The sequence below is a fragment of the Colias philodice genome, chromosome 15 (genome assembly GCF_061535455.1).
Source record: "Colias philodice isolate Cphi_HAF_F1 chromosome 15, ilColPhil1 Martin Lab GWU primary, whole genome shotgun sequence".
NCBI classification, from domain to species: domain Eukaryota; kingdom Metazoa; phylum Arthropoda; class Insecta; order Lepidoptera; family Pieridae; genus Colias; species Colias philodice.
The window spans coordinates 6,994,684-7,016,554 of NC_143100.1; the positions used below are offsets into that span (position 1 = coordinate 6,994,684).

Consider the following 21,871-nt stretch of genomic DNA (forward strand, 5'->3'; position numbering starts at 1 on the left):
AAAGATGCAAGATTGATGATTTTGAATGATTTTGGGAATGATTAATTATAAAGAAAGTAATGAAATCAGATCAGATACAGATCTACTTATAACGGTAATAATTGTTCACATAATGGCGTAGGTTGTAAAATGTCGCTGTTTGTGTTTATTATCCTCTGAAATTAGATTTGGCGACGTCTGCTATTTTATGAGATTGTAAACAGTTAGTATAATCGCATTTTGATAGCAGCGATTTATTTTGAGTGTTGAATGCGGTGATAAATATATATGACAATTGAACTCTATATTATATATTTTTCTTATCTTTGATACCAGGCATAAATTAATCTGTTATTTATGCATAAATAATAAGCATTTTATTAAAAACAATACTATATATTTAATAAATAGAAACATAGATACTGTATGGGCTTTACAATTAAATTTTCCAATTTACATAATATTACACAGGTATATATAGTAAACTTAACATTAGAACAGATAATTTTTTTAATTAAGTTTTTCGAATAGAATGTTGAATAACATGTATGGTTCTAGAAAGCTGAAACTACGCAGTCTATGACGTGCGGGTCCGTCTACATGTTTGCCAAAATTTTATATTTAAGATTATATCCTGTAACTGTGCCTTATATAAATAAATAAATAAATAAATAAAATAGGTTCTTTTAACTTAAAACTTTCTGATAGCAACCTAATGCATGTACAGGTACCTAATGCATCTAGATATTATAATAAAAAAAACAAAACATATATTTATTACCTAATAATATAACTTTTTGAATTTTAGTGGCAACTCTTGTACAGCGAGAGCGGAAAAATACATTCGAAAAATGAAAGCATTGTGTTAACGATACCCCAAGGAAGATACAAATACTTTAAGAAATATTTATGGAGGTTTTTCGGAATGGAATCCCAGAAGGTGCTAGAACGCGACGCGCGGGCTAAAAATACGCGAAAAACACGTTACAAATCCCTCGTCACGCATAATTCTTAATACTGAGATTACTGAACGGCTTTCTTGCCAGACTAAAAAATATAACAACCAATTAGGTTGACTTGAATTATTTAGGGAAATTCTTATTGGATGATTTAACCGGCATTTTCGTTTACACTTTATTTGTATATATAAAATAAAGAAGAATAAAGAAAAGTTAACTTTGCAACTATAACTATAAATATTAAAGCAGCATATGAATATTGAATAAATCAATGATTTATAAAATAAAAGTAATATTATAAAGATATGTTTTACCTACTTATTATGCTTATCCCTTAATTGGTCGCGTGGGGTGTCATACACCCCAGAGCGGGTTTCCAGGCTCACAACTTTTTAAAATTTGAATTTAGCGCGCTGTTCTTCCAGGTAGCTTCGTAAACACGTAAAACGTACACGATTCAGTTGCGAGCGGCGCTCGGTTGTGGACGGTTGGGCTCGGTGAGCGTGTTTGGGGTGCACGACACCCCAGGTGACTGTTTGTGTGGTCTAAATTCCGAGTAAGTGGCCAATTGGTAATTTTATTATTTCTGTTTTAAAACATTGTATTTTGCAAGTGATAAATGTAAACAGTGTTCAATTATAATACTTTGAAATTTTTGAGGTTATGTTGTGATATTTTTGTTTTAGGTTACCAGTAAAATGCCACGTGGACTAAAAGGGTGAGAAAAGAAAGCCCGAAATTATTTATTTTTATAATAAAACCAAAAGGGGAGTTGATACGAACGACCAAATGTGCGCCACTTATAATTTAGGAAGAAGTACCAAAAGATGGCCGATGGTGATATTTTTTCATATTTTCAATATCACAGGTATCAATTCCTATGTAATATACAAATCTAAAATTGACCCCAATATATCCCGAAGACTATTTCTAAAGTTACTGGCTGTTGATTTAGTCAAACCTCACCAAATATCAAGAGCCAGCATACCCACACTACCACGACCGCTGCAAAAACGACTAAAAAGACAGCATGAAATTTCGGACCAAGAATCTATTTCTGAAGCAGGCCGATCGCAATCATACAAAAGGTGCCATGTATGTCCAAGAAGTAAGGACAGGAAAACAAAGACTGAATGTTTTAAATGCTATAAACATGTGTGCAATGACCATATAATTGTAGTCTGTAAAAATTGCAACGGTTAAAACTAGGATTTGTAAAAAATATTTTTCATATTAAAAAAATAAGTTAATTATATTATTAAAAATGTTTAAAAGTTGATTAATATGTAAGTGCAAATGTTCTAATTAATAAAAGTCTGATTTTGCATGTATTTCGTATTTTATTTTATTTCCTAATTCTGGGGTGCTACACACCCCACGCGACCGCTTATGCAACTTTGTAGGCGCGCCCAATTAAGGGTTATGGATACCTAGTGCTTTTTGAATCAATGGTTGAAATTGGTAAAAGTCGTGAAAAATGAAATATATTATGATTAAAATATATTACTGACTCAAGCCTGTCTTAGTCATTTACTGATAATCAAATTATTTAGAATTTAAAGAATGTTTCTATCAAATATTACACCAATAAAGATAATACATCCTCGGTGTTAACAGAATTAATTAGAAAAGCAAATATAACATTATTATCTTGATATTATCGCGAAATCGCAGTAAAATGCCTGAGTAATAGCATCGGAAAAAGGCGATAAAAGTATTGTATTTATTACATACCTAATATTAGACAATTTAATCGATAATGTTCCATTGAAAACTTGGTTCGAAATCAACACATGAGTAATGTTAATTAAGTAATGGATCCTAAGGGTGTAATCACCAAGGGCCAGGCTTAATTAATTAATGGCCATTCATCTCCCTCAGCTACTCTATACGTAGAGTTTTAAACATGCATTGATTACATACTGACGCTTATATTTTAATAAGATTATTATTTGTTATGTATTGTGAAGAAGTGAGAAAATAAAATGTCAGAGAAACGACACACTTATTTAATTCTATTAGTACCTAGTATCACCTAGTATCTAAAATTTCTATCTATTCTATCTATTCTAATATTATAAAGAGGAAAGGTTTGTATGTTTGTATGTATATGTGTATGTATGTATGTATGTATGGTTTTCACGCATAATCTACTGGTCCGATTTTGATTAAATTTGGCACAGATAATCTTTAGACCCTGAGAAAGAACATAGGCTACCTTTTATTGCAAAATATGTACCACGGGCGAAGCCGGGGCACACCGCTAGTGTTCAATAAAATTAGTATTGTTTTAGAAATGTGTTGGTAAACTGAAGAGTATTAGGTAAAATAGTAGAATTTAATTTAATTTCTGTACTTTAGAGTCAAATTATAGAACTGATACATGTATGTATACATACTTATTTTCTACTTAGGGCTGATTTTTCAATCCTTGGTTAAAACTTATTCGTCGAATAATGTATAAAACTACCATTTTAAAAGCGTATTCTAATTGTCCGTATTTGACAGTTAACGTGACATTTTTTTATACTATCGTGTAATACTTTATTGGACGGATAAGTTTTATCCAAGCATTGAAAAATCGGGCCTTATTGGAGTAAAATAATTATACCTACAGCCAATCTCATTGAGTAGTGCGGTTGTAGGGGCAGCGAGTAGCGACGTTGCTCACAATGGTCTTGTCAAACAAATAAGCCCTCACATAAAGGGAATTTTTCTTACGAAAATTAAAAGATTAAAAAAGATTCAGGCTCAGGAACAATTAGCCGGAGTTTATACAACGTTCTAGTACCCTCATTTAAAGAGAGCGGAAACGAAAAATTTTAGCTTTTTACTACGGCAATTTTTTGTCGTACTTACTCTTAAAACAAAGCGTAATGACCCGCACGGTACGCATTTGTTCGCGAACAATTCGAATAGGCAATTTTTCATGTAGAACAATTGAGGGCGGCGCTGCGACACAATCGGCGGAGTATATATGCTAGACCGGGAGATACTGACACAAAATTTCGAGTCATTTGTAACAGGATGGCGGTTCTACAGGGGTCTTAGTACGCAATGACAAAAAGAAAAACGATGGCGTGAACGCTGGTACCGGCGGTTTAGTCGCGTGGGCGTTAGTCGAACTCGTCGGAAAATAGCGAAAGTCAAACGATTTGTAACAGTATGGCACTTATTTTTCCTGTAAGTTTGAGGATCAACAAATATAAATACAAAATTTCAAAGATCTAAGTGTTGGAAATCCTCACTTATATAAATTAATAATAAATTAAGTTTTCAAGTATAACAGCACTTTTTCCCCCTACTAGAAGTATGGCAAATATAATAATGGTCACATTTTATCAAATACTCTCCAAAAATCCAAATGCAATACTGGTACAAAAAGTTTGGCGAAATAAAATTTTTTTGCAGATTTTCGGCGGTATGGCGACCATTTGGAATCGTCCGAAAAGTATGGCATGGCGATTTTCGTAAATGGCTGCACGACGATAGTTACCTGTGCAAAAGTTAGCCTGGTACAAATGGTTGAATGATTGTTTTATTTAAATCAACACATTCGCGTCGGTATGGCGGGCTGTAAGTCACACCGGAAAAGTATGGCATGACACTACCGCCTACTACTTTTTTATGGGCTATCGGTAAATTCTAAAATTTTTGTGTTACAAATCGTTTGACTTTCGCTATTTTTCCGACGAGTTCGACAAACGCCCACGCGACTAAGACACCGGTACCAGCGTTCACACCATCATTTTTCTTTTTGTCATTGCGTACTAAGACCCCTGTAGGACCGCCATCCTTGTTACAAATGACTCGAAATTTTGTGTCAGTATCTCCCGGTCTATGCGTTTGTCGTACCAGACTCGAGCTCGTACACAAATTATCTGCACCTACTTTTAGTTACCTACCAAGTCGATAGATAATATACTTCATTAAATATGTGCTATAAGAGCGTGAGTTTTTTATCACATATTTAGGTAATAAGAAATTCGCGCTCCAAAGCATTATTTTCGGTGAAAATCTACTGGATGGAAGAAAATATCAATCAGCAGTTAAGAGAAAACTTCACTAGTCAAATTATTTTCAACTCAGATAGAAATTAAAAGATTATTTTAACATTATATTATGTTGTTATTCACCTCGTAACATTAAGTCAAAATATATTTCATAAGCAATATGGTCTATGGATATAACATATTTACTGCATATGCAATATAAATGTTTATTGTATTTATTATTAACCATACGTATTGTCCGCGACGGTCATAAAATCTTGCCTCTTATGATTTTCATGACGACCGTGGCTCAAGGAAGTGAACAGGAATTTTTCGTTTTATTTTATGATAGCGCGTACTGTCGCAGAGAAATATTGGCTAAGCGAAATAGCTCGTAAAGAAAACAGCTTCCCTTCTCTAGACTACGCACAGATAAACGTGGGTATGAATAGGTATTATGATAGTCGGATTGTAATCTGTGAATAAATAAGAGCTAAAATAAAAATTTTGTTATTTGATAGTCAAAAACCGAATGTTAAAACAGTATGTTAAAAATGTAGACGTATAATATACCTATACCGTGAGTTTACGTAAATCAGGCGTACCTACCGCGAATACATCTTCAATTGATACCAATAAATTCAGTTTCACAGCGAAGCTTTATTCGTTTACGTAAACTTTGAGATTGACTCTAACAAGGCTCGGAGAGGTGGAGCGCTGGCGATTTCTACTCTTAAAATCCAATTTAAATGCATTCCTCTGTACCACAAGAGACTCGCCGATACGCTCGGGGGACCAATTAACTTATTCACCCTTAACATTTCATTGCTCAACTTTAGTACCAATTTCATATCGGTTCCTTCATTCAATCTTTTTGGCTATTGAAGCTGATCGATTTTATATTTTTCTTTTTGAAACAGCAACGTAAAGGTATCTCATTTAATTTTTTTTTGGTATTATATTTAACTAGATTGTAATTTAGAATCGATTCTGTTGATCATATAAATTTATAATCTGTTGATCATATTTATACATATTCTATACTAGTGGTCCGCCCCGGCTTCGCCCATGGTACATATTTCGCAATAAAAGGTAGCCTATGTCCTTTCTCGGGTATCAAAATATCTCCATACCAAATTTCATGCAAATTGGTTCAGTAGTTTAGGCGTGATTGAGTAACAGACAGACAGACAGAGTTACTTTCGCATTTATAATATTAGTATGGATATTCAAAAATTTACGGTATCATTACAATGCCCCATAAAAATCTATCCGTCAGTAATAAATCCTGTCCCCTTTGTTCCTTTAAATGATCTCTTACTATTTCTTTGTCGCTGAAAGTTCAGAAAGTCATTTAAAATTACAATTTAAACATCCTAATAGAATCGTTCGCACTAAGAATTGTTGTAAAGTGTAATGGGTTCAGGTGAAATTAACGCAGAAAAATAGGAAAAGTTAGAACGAGTTTTCCGCTAAGGTTTTTTTCTTCGGCCAGTGGCGCTTTGATTGCACACTGTTGAATTTATAATGCCATTTCAAAGTTCCCTTTATTCAATAAAAATTCAAAATTGTCAAAGATTTATATCAGTATGAAAAACAGGTACCTAAAGTAACTATTGGAAATAAAGTGAACTTATAAGTAAGTTTACTAGTTTTATTTAACTTTTAACATGTAGGTATAGTGAGAGAAAGGGGGAAGTCATGAAAATTATATATCTCAAAATAAACATCAACAATGTTTTGTTTAGGTATATTCATATGCTTGAATACCTACCTACATACTGCATTTTTGAGGAGTCCTTTTTTTAAATTACATAACCTCTTGCGCCATTGAAACTCGTTTTTAGCATAAGATTATAATAATCAGCCTTGATTTCGAAATATTTAATGTATTAGCAATTTATTTGGCTTTTTTAAATAATAATCGGAATATTTTCCTTATTTACGTTGTCGTTTACGAAACAAAAATACCGATCGTCCGTTTGATCACCACGAGACGCTTTTTAAGTCTTTAAAAACTGGTTTGAATTATGGTTATTATGACGATGCTGTTGTGCAAATGTTTATAAAGTACGTAGCAGAATATACTGTGATATTCATTATTTCTTACTAATTATATATAACTAAATACTGTGGCTCCTGAGACACAGTATTTAACTAATTCAGGAGCCTATGGATTCATATATAAGCTGTACCTATTTTTTAATGTCAATAAAGTTATTTATTATTATTAAATGAAATATTTTCACCTTTTGAAGAAATCATTCCTACAAACATTTAAATTTACTTACATTGTATAATATTTAATAATAATATTTAATAATAAATAAGAAAAAGTAAGATTACAGAAGTTTAGGTGTAATATATCTCTACGTATCTAAATTTAAACCTCCGGACTAAAGGCGCTACAAGCGGTGTGTCCTTTAGGAGGTCAGCATTTCAAGTACTTTCCCTTCAGGGCCTATCGAAAATTTCCATCCTGTATTATGTGCTATGAGTGATTTTTTTCAAAACAATTACATTACGATATACGAGGAAATAATTTTTTTTTAAATATAACATAACTTGTCTTGGTTTTCCAAGTGGAATTCACATACATAAAACGTCAAATATGTTATTATATAGGTATCCCATTTAATTTTCCATTCAAGAACAGGATAGTATATCGTATTTTAATCGTAGCAATTAATCTTTTTGCTATTTTTCGTGAAATTTTAATGAAAATAATTTCAATTACTTTAAAGAGGATATGGCCACTTGGGTTTGTGTGTGTGCAGTTTGTGGTGCAGCTGTTGTTGACGCTTGAGCGTGAACCAAGAGATCCTGGGCTAGATTTCTAGTGAGGGCTAGTACAAAAAATGTCTCAGTCTGGCAGAGCACAGAAGTGTGATCCATTTCTTGTCCATAAAGAACACCGCATAGTGAAACAGATGCAGCATCTGTCCCATACCCCACAAGTGGACATAAATTAATTAAACAATTAAATTAATTACTATTAATATTTAATTCAAATGATTACGATAATAATGATGATGATGCACAATATTAATTTACATGTATTGCATTCTATTAGATTTTCCTCAAATTAAACGAGTTATTACGCAAATCTATAAGGAAACCGCGATGTTGTTTGAGCTTATGGTATAGTTTGCATAACACTTTATCCTTAATATGACACACCGATGAATAATTTAACCTCATTATATTTAATTATATTTGCTTTAAAGTTTAAAGCCTTTGTTGAAAATATTTATCCTCAAATTTACCATAAGGAAAATATGTAGTTAACCATACACAAAGAAAACAAAAGTAATATTTATTAAATTTGTATTTGTTAAAACTACGTGATCTATGCTTTGAACGGTATCTTTTTTGAAGTATAAATAATGAAGGGAAGGAAAAAAAATGCGTTAAAATTGAGAACCTCCTTTTTTTGTCGGTTAAAATGATTAAATAAGTGGTTATTGGGACACATTCCCAACCAATATGTATTGCTAGGTAGGTATGTATTTTAAACATTTTGGTTAATGATTTGATTTTTTTCAACTAAGTAGAAAGAAATGGTAATTAATAATACACTAAGTAGGTACACATTATGTAGCTAACATGTAATGTTTATCATTTGTTAGTGCTGAATATATTGTATAATTTTTGTGTAGGTATATATTTATTTTGTGACATTTATTTTATCGTTTAAAGTAGGTTTTTGCAGATATAAGAAAACCTATAATTATGACATTTATTTACTTTTAATTATAAAATTAAATTAAAAAACGTATTCTATCTATACTAATATTATAAAGAGGAAAGGTTTGTATGTATGTATGTATATATGTTTATATGTTTTCATTATGTATATATGTTTTCACTAGGGATGTAACGATACCGATACCGATACCGATATATCGGCCGATATATCGGCAAGCCGATATATCGGTATCGCCGATAATAAATCAGCCGATACCGATATTTTTTTATTAAATTCTTTCTTTTCTTTTATGTTTTTGCATTGTATTCATTCATATTGTTTTATTTCTGTTTCTGTAATAGTGTTAAGGAAGAGCGGAACCTACTGACACAAGCATTTTATTTGCTTACTAAGAGTGCTCCAATCACAAATTTGTTTATGTAAAGGAAAGATATAAATAATTTTGAATATTTTTAATTTTTAACGTGATAACGTTTTTAAAATCGTTTTAGTCGGGTGACATGTTCATAAACTTGTGTCACACCAAAACCTCACGAGCGCGATCGCAGGTATAACGAGAGAGAGACGGACCAATCTCCCGTTTCATCTCGAGCGCTGCCACTGCATTATGTTATCACGTAAACATATCGATCGTAATCCTACTTTACAAACAACCAATTTTTTTGATATCAAATGCCCAATGATTAATGAACGATGCGGGAGGCCGCCCGCGCGTGCGCACTTTGTTTTCTGAAAAAACTCTACCAATAGTAAACTTTTATTAGGTACTGATTGTATGTGTATTACTTAAAGTTTAACTGACTTCGTAAAATAATAATCTATACTTACAATAAATCTGTAGAGAGGCCAATTCTGTACATGAAATATATTAAAAAAAAACTATGAAGGGGTGATAAGGGATCGCTACTGATGCCAAAAATGCAATCAGTAAAATTTTTGTCTGTCTGTCTGTATATTCGTTATAGAAACAATAACTACACGACGGATTTTAACCAAATTTGGCACAATTATTCTTCATACTCCTGGGCAGGTTATAGTAAAAGAATCATGTAAATCGGTGTAGAAACACCAAAGTTATACATGAAATACGCTATAAGTCATCGCGCGTGAATACAGAATCATGCCATAAGGATTATTTTTGTGTATCAGTTGCCGCGTTCGACGCGCTTCGCGGCGGGAGCTATAAAAAGGCGGCGGGTCTGCACCCGTTTCGCGTTGTCACGGCATCACGTGTGAACGGCTGAACCGATTTCGATAATTCTTTTCTATTATATTCCTTGAAGTACGAGGATGGTTCTTATGTAGAGAAAACGTAAATATGTACCACGGGCGAAGCCGGGGCGGACCGCTAGTACTAAAATAAATGGTTTTGTTGTTTTTTGATTTGGCATTTTTATTTAAAAGAATACGATTAACAGTTGTCTCTGTTAAATGTTGGTAACTTTTTATGCATAATTCACTATTTATTTTTCTACCAAGCCATTGATATCGGTATCGGTATCGGTATCGCCGATACATTACTACAAATATCGGTATCGGTATCGTATCGGCAAAATCATGTATCGTTACATCCCTAGTTTTCACGCATAAACTACTGGACCGATTTTGATGAAATTTGGCACAGATAATCTTTAGACCCTGAGAAAGAACATAGGCTACCTTTTATTGCGAAATATGTACCACGGGCGAAGCCGGGGCGGACCGCTAGTAGGTTATATTTTTCTTCTAAGTGCTACTTCAAAGCCCATAATATTATGTTGGTACAAATTATGTGACATGTTTACAAAACACATATTGATGATATTAGTGAGTATATAATACATACTAATATAGAAATGTCAATGCTATTTACTTACATTGATCTAATTTAGAATAAAAATTGAGATAATGTGTGCAATAATATTTGTGTCAGTGACTTAAATCTCTAAAAGGGTTAATTGCAAAATTAATATTTATCAATACGACCTTATTCAAAAGTCCACTTTATCAAGTCTATTTTAGTCGGTGTTAGGAGTGATTTCGAAGTAGACAAGATTTTGCGCATATTTATAATTTATATTAAAAAAATGAAAACTTTAATTTTTGTTACTTTCACTCTTGTTCTCTTAGTTGTTGTTGAATGTATTCCATCACGGTACGTATGAATTGTGTAAAAATTTATACATTGACAGATAAATACGTTAAAAATCGAATATCGTTCTTGTATTAAAAAAAATCTAATATTATTGTTTATTTTTTTCATAAAATAAATACCCAGATGCAAAACTTACTCCCCTATTCAACAAAATTATGCTTTGAATACACAATTAAAATTGTTATGATGCACTAAAAGATAATCTTTTTTCAGAAGGCACTCGCATCATGACGACAGTGACGAGGTAATGACTATAAAATGAATATTTCATCCGATTTCTGTAATTTTATTGTATAAAATGAAATATCTGATGTGGATGGTGATTGGTCGATATATTAACATTTGTTAGATGGTTTTAGAGATGGCAACTTGCAAACTGAATATTATTTCGAACAAATAACTTTTTTGCTTTAATTATTTCTGCATTTCAGATAATAATAATAAGAAATAATCGTAAGCTAAATTGTCAAGAAGATGATTCATCATCTTCGTCATCATCATCTTCATCTTCATCTTCAGAGGAAGACAATGATTGCAATAAGGTATGATTTTTTTTAAATAAACAGCAAATAGTATCTAAATATTTTTTATCAAAAAAAGAAAACAACTTCAAGAAGCGGATGCATGTGAATAAAGGAAATTTAATTTTTTTTAAATTTTATTATTTCTAATAAACAACTAAATGAGAATATCAAAATTGGATTATACCTGATGATGGTATATTCTGATTTTACAACAAATTAACTTGATTATTGCACGCCTCATAAGCGAAGCGTTGAGGTGGGTACTACTGTCACTTCGCGCAAAACATCTGATTTTTCAAACTTAAAATGTCTTTATGTATCATACATTGCACTTGTAAGATAATACATACACACACATATTAAGAAAAAACACTATTTTTAACGTTCATGATATTTTTGATGTCATTTTTGTTATTTAAACTAGTTAAAAAACAGTTTAAAAAAGTTCTGTCTTGGACGTCCGTGTGTCTGTATGTGCGGATCCTTTTTCTTGTTAACACGATAGCGACCGAAATACTTTACTAATCGAGTCTTTTTTTTTCTCTTACGCTTGAGTATGCTCAGGAATAAAACCCTTTCATTTTTCAGGGTCTGATTCGATGTAGTTTAATTGTTATTAAATAAACAAAAATAATAATTAATAAATATTTATTAAAAAAAAATTATGAGGCGTGCACTTTTGGATTTTCCAAATTATTTTAATCTATAATGTGTGATAGTGCTAATTAAATAACATCATAGTCATCCAGTACAAAACTGGATACTTTGTAGGATCATTGGTATTTTTAGTGAAGTAGTTAGTACACAGGAAACACTCCAATTTGTTTAGAGAACGCTCGCATTACGCCGAGTTTCTTCAAGCGAGGCTGGATTGCGGCTCTAATGAGCAATAATGACGAATGCCTGCCCAACTTCTACTTCAACATTTTTATTTTAAGTTTGGTGCGGATTGAGAAACGTTGTTGAATCCATGGTTTAGCGAAGCATGTTTTATATTTTTTATCATACTCTGGAGTTATTGTTTTGCAGTATGCTGGGTAGATACTTTTTGTGTTAATTTATTACTAGGTTTTTATTTCCCAAATATGTTGTGTGCAGTAATTATACAAGATTTAAAATTATAAGGTCTGGTTGAGCTTAGTTTTAATTTGACTTACTCAATAAAGCTTCAAACATAGGGGCTAAAAATCTCTAGATTCCTTTTATGTAGGTAATATCAATTATAGTTATTTGCTGATAAGTATCATCAATCCAGGTTTTCTCCACAAGAATTATCTTGTATTTTTAAAATCATGTCTACTGCAGGGCCGAGATAAAAATGATGATTCTTCATCATCATCTTCCTCTTCCGAGGAAAGTGACGACAGCAATGAGTCGAATAAACATTCTGGATTTCAAGTAAGTAGATCTGTATTTGTTATGATTAAAAATCAGTTCTTGCAAAGATATTCAGATTTCTATAACAATGTATTTAGGTACCCATTATATTAATAGCTTCTAACAGTTAAATTTCTTTATAAATATCCTGGTAATTAAGTTTAGAACTCAAATGGACTGACTTAAAATATATCTTTAATAAGAAATAAGGGGATCAAACGTAACATTTGATAAGATGTTATCATTTGGTCAAAATTTACCTATTCGTTTTATTTATTTATTAGCCGAAATAATTATTTCATTAGTATAATTAAATTTGATATCACTCTAAGTAATTAAAATTACTCTTAAGGTGCCACAATCTCTATTTTCAGCATAAGAAGTTTAAACACATCAAGGGAAGGCGGGATTAAGGAGAATTAAGTTTAAATAATATTATTTGTATATTTTAAATATTGTTGAAATAATAATGCTTTACTATATTCCGTCTTTTACTATCATTGATAGTCAAACAATTAGTCAGTTTTTTAAAATGAATAAATGTGAATTGTTGAAATGAGTGTTTTAATTCTTTTCTCATTACAATAAGGTAAATTATGCAGGTCTGATAACATAAATTGGTATTCATTAGTGACAAAACATATTGGTATTTTGACCGGTCACATAGTTAACAATATAATGATAATATAATAATTAATTTAAATATTGAAAAGGAAAAGCATATCACACAAAACATTTTCCTTAACATGGAGTATCGATGCATTTTAACCGCATTAATTAATTTTATTTGGAAATGAGAATTTCCATTTCAAACCTTTGCAGGATATATTTTATGCAAATTCACAATGAGGATAATGTTTAGTTTTCCAGCTATCCTAATATAATTGTAATTTATTGATTATTATTTTTATAAATTGGCAATTTTTTTTATTAATTTCTGTTTAAGTATTTAATTTATAAAAAATATGAATCATATCTAACAGAAAGTAAATTTTTGGGAAGTATATCCTACGTATAATGTAATTACAATCGATGTTTGTTTGTAAATTTAGGTTAAAATCCCTTTTTTGAGATGGAAACCGCTTTTGAAACATTTCTTGGACCCTATTTATTTGTAAAGGATGCGATGACTCAAGCAGATTTGCAAGATATCTATACGCCTTCTTGGGATTACTTTGCAAGTCTTTTATAAGAGAGAAAACCAGTATCATCACTACTTAAGGATATTAAAATCCCTTCTATTCGTATTTAAGACGCTTGTTTTTTGCTAACTTGCTTGAAATAAAAAAAGCATTTAATGCGTACTCTTTTTTCACTTCAGTAATACTTTTTACAGGTAAGCATGATTGTATCTATTAGATAGTAAAAAGAAAATATTGATATAAGATAATGCCAATCGTTCATGCCTGTTTTTGGGGCTTATATTTCTGAATCTGGTCAACGTTTGCTGATCGTTGGTTGCTGAAAATGAGTGTTTTTCTATCGATAGGTACAAAAGAGACGAAAATTCATGCGAAAGTGCATTGTGATAGTGACGTAAAATTGCTCTAAAAGCGCCGTTTTCTAAATACATCGGAAAAAGTGCCTATAGAACTCCTCAGAATTGAACTCCTTAACGAAGTTTATAGTTTTTAAAATATGAAGATAGTAAATGGATTGTACGAATATCATAAATAAGTAAATTGTAGAATATATTATCATTAACAAATAAATTAGTTATGATAATATTAGCATATATAAACAATATAAATCTTGATAAACATGTCAAGGTGAAAACTAAATAATATAGGTACATAAGCGATAACATAATCTAGAGTTGGTTGGTAAAAGGTTAATTCATCTGGTCGTCTTACTAATGGAGCGGAGCACTGCGGGTAAAACCGCGGAGCACAGCTAGTAATATGTATAAACTTTCCTCTTTAATCTCTATGTATCGAATAATAACAAATTCCGTTGCACACTTAAAGATCTAAGCATTCATAAGGGCACATAGACACATAGACAGTGAACTATACTATGCAGTGATGATAAAAGGCGATATAGTTTTTCGTAAATAAAAGTGCAATTATTGCTGACATTGACTGAATAAAATTAAATTCAAATATTACCAAAGAAGTGATAGTGTTAAGGTTCCTTTAGGGATAATAATTTAGGTACTATCGAAGCAATGTTTGTCTGAAAACCATTATAGTAACTGGGACATGGGCAAATTGTACATATAATTAAAATTGAAGAGGAAATTGACTGGTACTGTTTAAATAATACAATATAATTAATAAGGCGGACCTACATAGAGGAAAACGCGTGTGCTGCACAGGAAAATGATCGGCTGAGCTACGTCTACACTAAACGAGATATACTTCACGCAGCAATTGCCTAGAAAGGCTGCTCGTTCTGTGTGGGCCCAGCTAATTTCCTATTTATTTACAAGAATATGAAAATAATGATGATATTGATAAGAAAATAGCAATTTAAAATCTGTGTAGTTGCATATTCATTTCATGAGTTTATCTATCCTGATGAAAATGGCTAAACATCATTAAAACGTGTTTTTAAAATATATTTATTTTCAAGGTAAATCCAACATAAGATATATTATTATGTTATATTTTATTATTTAAAGATTCTGGGGCCTTAGACAAAGTAACAATTAAAAAACGATAACGAAGTTAGAAAAGGCAAAAATGTATGAGATTGACATACGCCGCGTTAGATCACGTGGTCTATCTAATGTCAATCCCATACATTTTTCCTTTTCTAACTTCGTTATCGTTTTTTAATTGTCACTTTGTCTAAGGCCCCTGTTATTGTTGATAAATACAACTGTATTGGCGGTTTCAAAGATGAAGGTTTCATAGAAATAAATTTTCACAAATGAAACAGGGCTTTATATTTATTCCTTAAGAAACTTTGAATTATACTTAAGAGTTCATAATTTACCACTTGCACCTCAGTCGAGCGTATTGCGAACAGGTATAGGTTGGGTAATCGAGCATAGAAACACTATAAACAATGAACTAATGACTTTTTAATAAATTCCATCTTTCCTTAGTAGGTATCACACTTCGACGGTACCGCAATCTTACAAGTAGTCAAGATTCTTCGTAGTCTTCATATGCACGTTCAGCTTCAGAGAAATACAACGATGCAACAACAAAACAATTTCAGTTTTCATTATATTCTTTTCATACCACATCATTCATATTAAGATTGCGTAAACATAAAAACATGAACTTTACAGGATCATGGAAATTTTTGTGTGAATTAGAACAAAAAGACTACTTGAACCCAAGTTTTCATAAGTGCAGCATAAAAAATTATTGACATTCTTCCTCATCATCTTTATGATTACCGTTAGAAAGAGTAATCACCTAAGTAAGCACATTATTATGTAAGTCAGTATTTGAGAAGATTGACTTTCTTATGTTTATGGCATGATAGGAACTTTTGGGGATGTTAAAATATCTAAAACTATAAGTATTTTATAATACCTCGAAACAATTCCATTCAAGATAACCTTAGGCTTATATCGATTTGAATTTTCCACGTAATTTGAATTAGAATTGATTAAATATCTATACTTTCCAAGACGTATCAGTAGTTCTTGCTGAAGGGATCAAACATAACATTTGATAAGATGTTATCATACATATATCATTTGGTTGAACTTAATCTATTCAATAATCTTATCTAATGATTATTATCAGAATTAATTTAATTATGAATTAAATTGCTCGTCTTTTATTTACTACTTCTAATGATGCAAAAATCATAGTTTCCTGATGATTCATCGAAATATATATTTTCAGATATCACTACATAGTATAAAACAAAGTCGCTTTCCCTGTCCCTATGTCCCTATGTCCCTTTGTACGCTTAAATCTTTGAAACTACGCAACGGATTTTGATGCGGTTTTTTTTAATAGATAGAGTGATTCAAGAGGAAGGTTTATATGTATAATAAGACCCATTAAGTAGTGGAGAAGTACTGTTATTTTTGAGGTTTCTAATGTGATGTCGTAAAAAATTACATTTATTCCGCTTACATTGCAAACGCAGGCTGAACCCTACGAGTTTTATCAAAATAATGTACTAAGTATTATACACATTGAAAAGGTCTACAGAAAAGTCCGCGATGGTATATGTCTATCTCTTATGGATAACCCACAATAACTTTTATTTGTCATTTACTTTTTACGACAAATAATGGCTAATTCGAAGCGATTTTAACCAATACAGCATTAATCCTTAACCAATTAAATACCATGGATACATTGTTCATTTAATATAGATCTATATGGCCCTTTACACCGTATGATTTAAGTGAATAGTTTCGAAGATATTACAGATTTAAAAATTGCAGGACGTAGCGTTTGCGGCCGCCCGGCTATGTATTTTATACCCGTGCGATGCCGGAGGCCGGAGCGGGCCGCTATATTTTTATACCTATACAACGTTCACAATTTTTCTGTAGTGTATTTAGTATCAGCATTGCACCCGTGCGAAGCCGGGGCGGGTCGCTAGTTAAGTATAAAAAAGAGAAATCATTAATGAAAGAACGATTTCACTTAGTATATTTGAACTTTTATTGCTGTATTTTCTTAATTATTATTTATTGCATCGTCTTCTGTGTAGCACTATAAGCCAGTTTGTTAATAAATAATTATAAAATGGGTATTTTATTTTGTTATGCATTACATTACCATTTTAGTGTGTTTAATTTACAAGATTATCAATTATATATTCTTTGTATTTGATTGACACAAATAAAAATAAAATATTGAACCTTTTGGTTGACTGTACTTGTTACTTGTTTTCAGCTCTATTTTAATCGATAATTCTTAAAATATGAAAATAGTAGTACTTAATATTTAGTGTTGCAATAAATAGTTAATCTGATTTTATTTATAATAACTATAGGCAAAAATCATTGACTAAATATTATTATTATTTATAATATCATAAGTAAATGTAATCATTATGCATAAAAAAAAGAATTTGTAAAATACCAAACAAGGATGTATTTTGCTGTATAAATGTAATAGGTATTAAACAAATAATGTTACTATGCATTTATATGTTTATTAAATGTACACAATGTTTTTATGCCAATAAAATAATGAATCCAAGCACCACTGTAGGATAGAAGAAAATGTTGTTTATGGTTCCTGTGTTCGAATAAAGTCTTGATCCTAGAAAGAAACAGTGATTTTTTATATATAATATTAAATATATTGGAATAAAAATTGTTAAAATTTTTATAATAATTATTAATAATTATTCGAGTATGTGGAGGCAGGATACTCCCAAGGCTTGTAGACAGTATCAATAATAATGAAACTGGTTTAGTGTGCAGTATAGTGAAGGTCATTTGATGGACGTTCAAATGAAAAGGTGAAACGAGAAATAATTGAATTTGGATGTTATATTGGTAGAGGATTGTAATAATTGGTAAGAATATTAATAAATAATATTATCTACTATCTGCTAGTAGTTCATCGGTTATTAATTACTGATGCTAAAATTGAACACCCCACTTTGTTGTAACGCATTAATTTGTCTAAAACTCTATAGTATCATAGCTGCTTTTATCTCGAATTTATTTTATTTTATTTATTAAAGTGAAACTTTTATTACATCGTCTCAAACTTTTTGGTCTGTATAGCGCATGTCGTGTGACGGTCGAACCGTACGATAATTATCGTACAAATACGATAATTTTGTGCCTAAGTTTCACTTTTACCGTGGTTTCATAAAACCACACAACATTTTTTATTTAACAATTTAATGTACCATTACAAATTAAAATACATAATATTAAAAGGAATGGAAAGCATGCATAGCACTTATGTGCACTTATGTGCACTTATGCATGTTTTCCATTCCTAGATAAAAGATATATAAATTGCACACAGAATATCATATATATAACATGATATTCAGTGTGCAAGTTAATCAAATTTTCACCTTTCTTGTGAGCTGTTAATCAAATTTTCACCTTTCTTTCACAAATTTTGGAACTGTTGTAATCTGTTATACCTAATTATGTGTTTTTATTTAATTTGAATACAAAGGTAACTGAGCTTGTTGGCCTAGGCTGCAGTAGGGTCCCATCCCCTATAAGATATGATAAAGCGTTCCAATGGGCAATGGCTTGATGTTAGTTATTCAACACGTAACTCGGGCGGCCACCCGCTCCCTCGTAAATCAAACTCTCCATTCGCCATTCGCTTATGCATTATATAATTTTATTTGTACGAGTCCGTTGAATAGGTAATAAACTATGGCAGGTGAAACGTTCTGCGTCCGAATGTGCGTTGAATTTGAATTGTACGCAAATATTCACATGGAAAAATATTGGATACACAAATCTACTTCACGAAACTAAAGTGAAACAATACATTTATTTTATCGCATTGGCAAAAACGTGAGATTTGTGCAATCCCAAGCGTTATATCATTCGATAGATAAGAATTAGAAAGCCTTAAACGACGTCATGTAACTATGAAATCTGAACTATGAGATGATTGTACATAATATCTGTCATAACATTATGCATATCTTATTTCAATGCACGTTAAAAAGTATCTGTAATAGAAATTCGGCTTCTGATATTATGATCCAAAAGGGTAGACGTTTTAATTATGAAATTCCTTTGATGCTCACACTGCGTTTCCGACATATTTCATTAAGCGGCAATATTATTATCAAAGGATGCTTGGGATTTTACTATTATCAGAATGGATAAACAATAAAATATCACGCGAATCAATGAATTAATAAGTTGTGCGACTCTGTATTTTATAACAAATATTTGAATATACAAACAACAAAAACCTTAATAATTATTTAAAACTTACCTAGCCGTAAATCTGGATCAAAATTAACTATCTTTTTCCCTCAGCGGTTGGAATCACTGAGGTGAGCTTGTATTGCGAGCTTTTCTGATGAGATATTACAATGATGAATAAAGAATATTCGAATAGCCATGAAACACAATGTAATGGTTAATAAATACGTACGCAAATGTGTTTATTTCCTTATTTAGGAGAATAGATAAGGTTGGTAGATAGATGTTAACATGTTGTGTTTCTATTTAATAGATATTATGAGTGATAATGTGGTTAAAAAGGTGTATGAGATTACAAAACACAATCAGCGTAATATAAAACTTTTTGAATACAACATTTTAATCATTTCTAAGAATGATACGTGCTAGAATATATAACGAGGTTAAATATTAATCATATGAATAGATAACGATTCTTGTTGACCGGTTGGAAGTTGTGACTGATAAGCGAATTGTGTTCTCTGAGTCTATTCATATAATATGACGCGATCGTTCTTGCATATAGTAGTGTTCAGTATTATTGTTCAATTTTTGTTAGGTGTGAATTCGTTACCATTTTCCTCTCAAGATTTTATTAGTATTTTCGCTAATCCTCTCAAAGACATTCTTGGACTGTCTTCACATTTGAAACCAAACGCACAAAGTGTTATTGAGAAAAATAAAAGAAATAGTGGCACAGATGATAAATCTGATACAAGTATGATTGATGTGCCTCCAAACATTGTTTCATGTGAAGCTGGAAAGGTGAAAGACAGACACGGCGTATGTCGAAGTCCTTTTTGATAGTGAGCGGATTGCCCATTTCCCATTGTTTGTATGACGCAGTTTGCTATCTACGATTCATTAAAATGGACGTAAAATTTGCAATAGTATTAGCAGTTTTATTGTTGGGCGTTGTGACATCAGTAGAATCGGGAATTGTATTTAATTTTCATGATAAAATACGAATGGCTACTTCAACAACGACGGAAAGCGTGGATGCAAGCCAAATCATAAGAGTGCCGGACTTAGATTGTCCTGATGGCTACAGACGTGATCGTTATAGAAACTGTAGACAAAAGTTATGAAGGTTGGTTTTTAGATTATTTCAATAAATTTTATTTTTTAACAATTTTAATTCATATGTACAATATATTGATTTCAGATCCAATAAAAATTTGAGTAAGTTAGGTTAAATTACCTACCACATCAAATTGTTCTTGGAAACGCCATATTATCGCTTTCGTTGGTCCGAGGCCAAAAGGTCACATACATATCTTTATTTAGTTGAGTAAATTGATCACAGTTGCCAGTAATACGGCTGAGTTATTTGTGTGGAATATTTGTGCTTAAAATGAAGAGATTCAATTTATTATTTGGACTCTGTCTTATTCTATGTTGTGCATTAGCGAATGCGGGGCTCTTGAGAGATTTCGCAGAATCATTACATGAAACATCGCACAAAATAGGAGATGACATAAGGAGAGTAATACATCCAACCAATGCGAGCCCACGCAATGAAATAACTACCAGCACAACATTAGCCACACCACAAAAAAAGGAGAATACAATTGAAAAAGTGGATACGAGTGAAACGGCAATTGTTTTTCCCAGTACAGATACAGAAGAAACAAAACCCAGTACTGTGAAATCAGATGTTATGGAACCTTCTTCAACTGTTGCATCTGCTAGCACAACAGAAAAAAAAGACGGTCGTGAAAACTTTGGAGGCGGGTGTTCCACTGGTTTCAAAAGAACTGCTGATGGAAGATGCCTACCAACTTTTTAATAACTTGTTAATGTTAAACAAACTGATGTCTCATTAATAATAAACTGTAAGATATTAATATGATGTGTATTTCAATATCTACCTATATTTTACCATTCTTAAAATGTTCAAACGTAGAATTTTGTTTTGTTACCTTTCTTTCATTCTACTAGTTATCGCATTCTAGTTTTTGGAACGTAACTAAGTCTCTAAATCTACACTAATTTTATAAAAAGGTACAGTTAAAGGTACAGTGATCTGATTATAAAAAAATAATTAATTGACAGAAAAAAAGCGAAACAATCTCTCATTTGATTTTGACTTGAATTAAAATGTAAGTTGTAACTAGTCAAATCAAACTGTAGTGTTAGCTATTGATATATGTACCTATTTACCTATATTTACCTTCAGGTTAGCTATTGATATACATAGATTTCTATATATAGATTTCTATTGAGGTTGAAAAAATCTAAGTTATCAATTTGGTATAAGCACAGAGTGGATAAATATTTACCTATACGATAAGTGGTAACTTATTATAGCTTCAAGTCTCGGGGTGTACTGTTGACAACAGCTTCATGAGAAAAATCAATAAAAAGA

At 31.4% G+C, this 21,871-nt stretch overlaps 2 protein-coding genes across 3 annotated transcripts; both read left to right on the forward strand.

Annotated features, from left to right (window-relative positions):
• The first annotated feature begins 10,392 nt into the window (after window positions 1-10,392).
• LOC149482307 (uncharacterized) lies at window positions 10,393-13,212 on the forward strand. 2 transcript variants are annotated; one of them, XM_089703801.1, is made up of 5 exons: window positions 10,393-10,773; window positions 10,987-11,017; window positions 11,205-11,315; window positions 12,603-12,695; window positions 13,049-13,212. In XM_089703801.1, the coding sequence occupies exons 1-5, from the start codon at window positions 10,706-10,708 to the stop codon at window positions 13,085-13,087; spliced, it is 342 nt and encodes a 113-aa protein (XP_089559927.1). In that variant the 5' UTR covers window positions 10,393-10,705; the 3' UTR covers window positions 13,088-13,212. The 2 variants fall into 2 exon arrangements, with proteins under 2 accessions (XP_089559927.1, XP_089559929.1); XM_089703803.1 differs by having other exon boundaries at window positions 10,990-11,017.
• A 7,456-nt stretch (window positions 13,213-20,668) lies between these two features.
• Window positions 20,669-21,352, forward strand: LOC149482308 (growth-blocking peptide, long form-like). The gene has a single exon (XM_089703800.1). It carries the CDS (start codon window positions 20,858-20,860, stop codon window positions 21,290-21,292), a length of 435 nt encoding a protein of 144 aa, XP_089559926.1. The 5' UTR covers window positions 20,669-20,857; the 3' UTR covers window positions 21,293-21,352.
• Window positions 21,353-21,871: the final 519 nt, after the last annotated feature.

Bases quoted from the DNA above. Each gene is read 5' to 3' on its own strand.
- LOC149482307 (XM_089703801.1), top strand. From the start codon at position 10,706: ATGAAAACTTTAATTTTTGTTACTTTCACTCTTGTTCTCTTAGTTGTT. The intron at 11,316-12,602 runs GTATGATTTTTT...TGTCTACTGCAG, and splicing joins AAGACAATGATTGCAATAAG to GGCCGAGATAAAAATGATGA. The intron at 12,696-13,048 runs GTAAGTAGATCT...CTCTATTTTCAG, and splicing joins ATAAACATTCTGGATTTCAA to CATAAGAAGTTTAAACACAT.
- LOC149482308 (XM_089703800.1), top strand. From the start codon at position 20,858: ATGAAGAGATTCAATTTATTATTTGGACTCTGTCTTATTCTATGTTGT.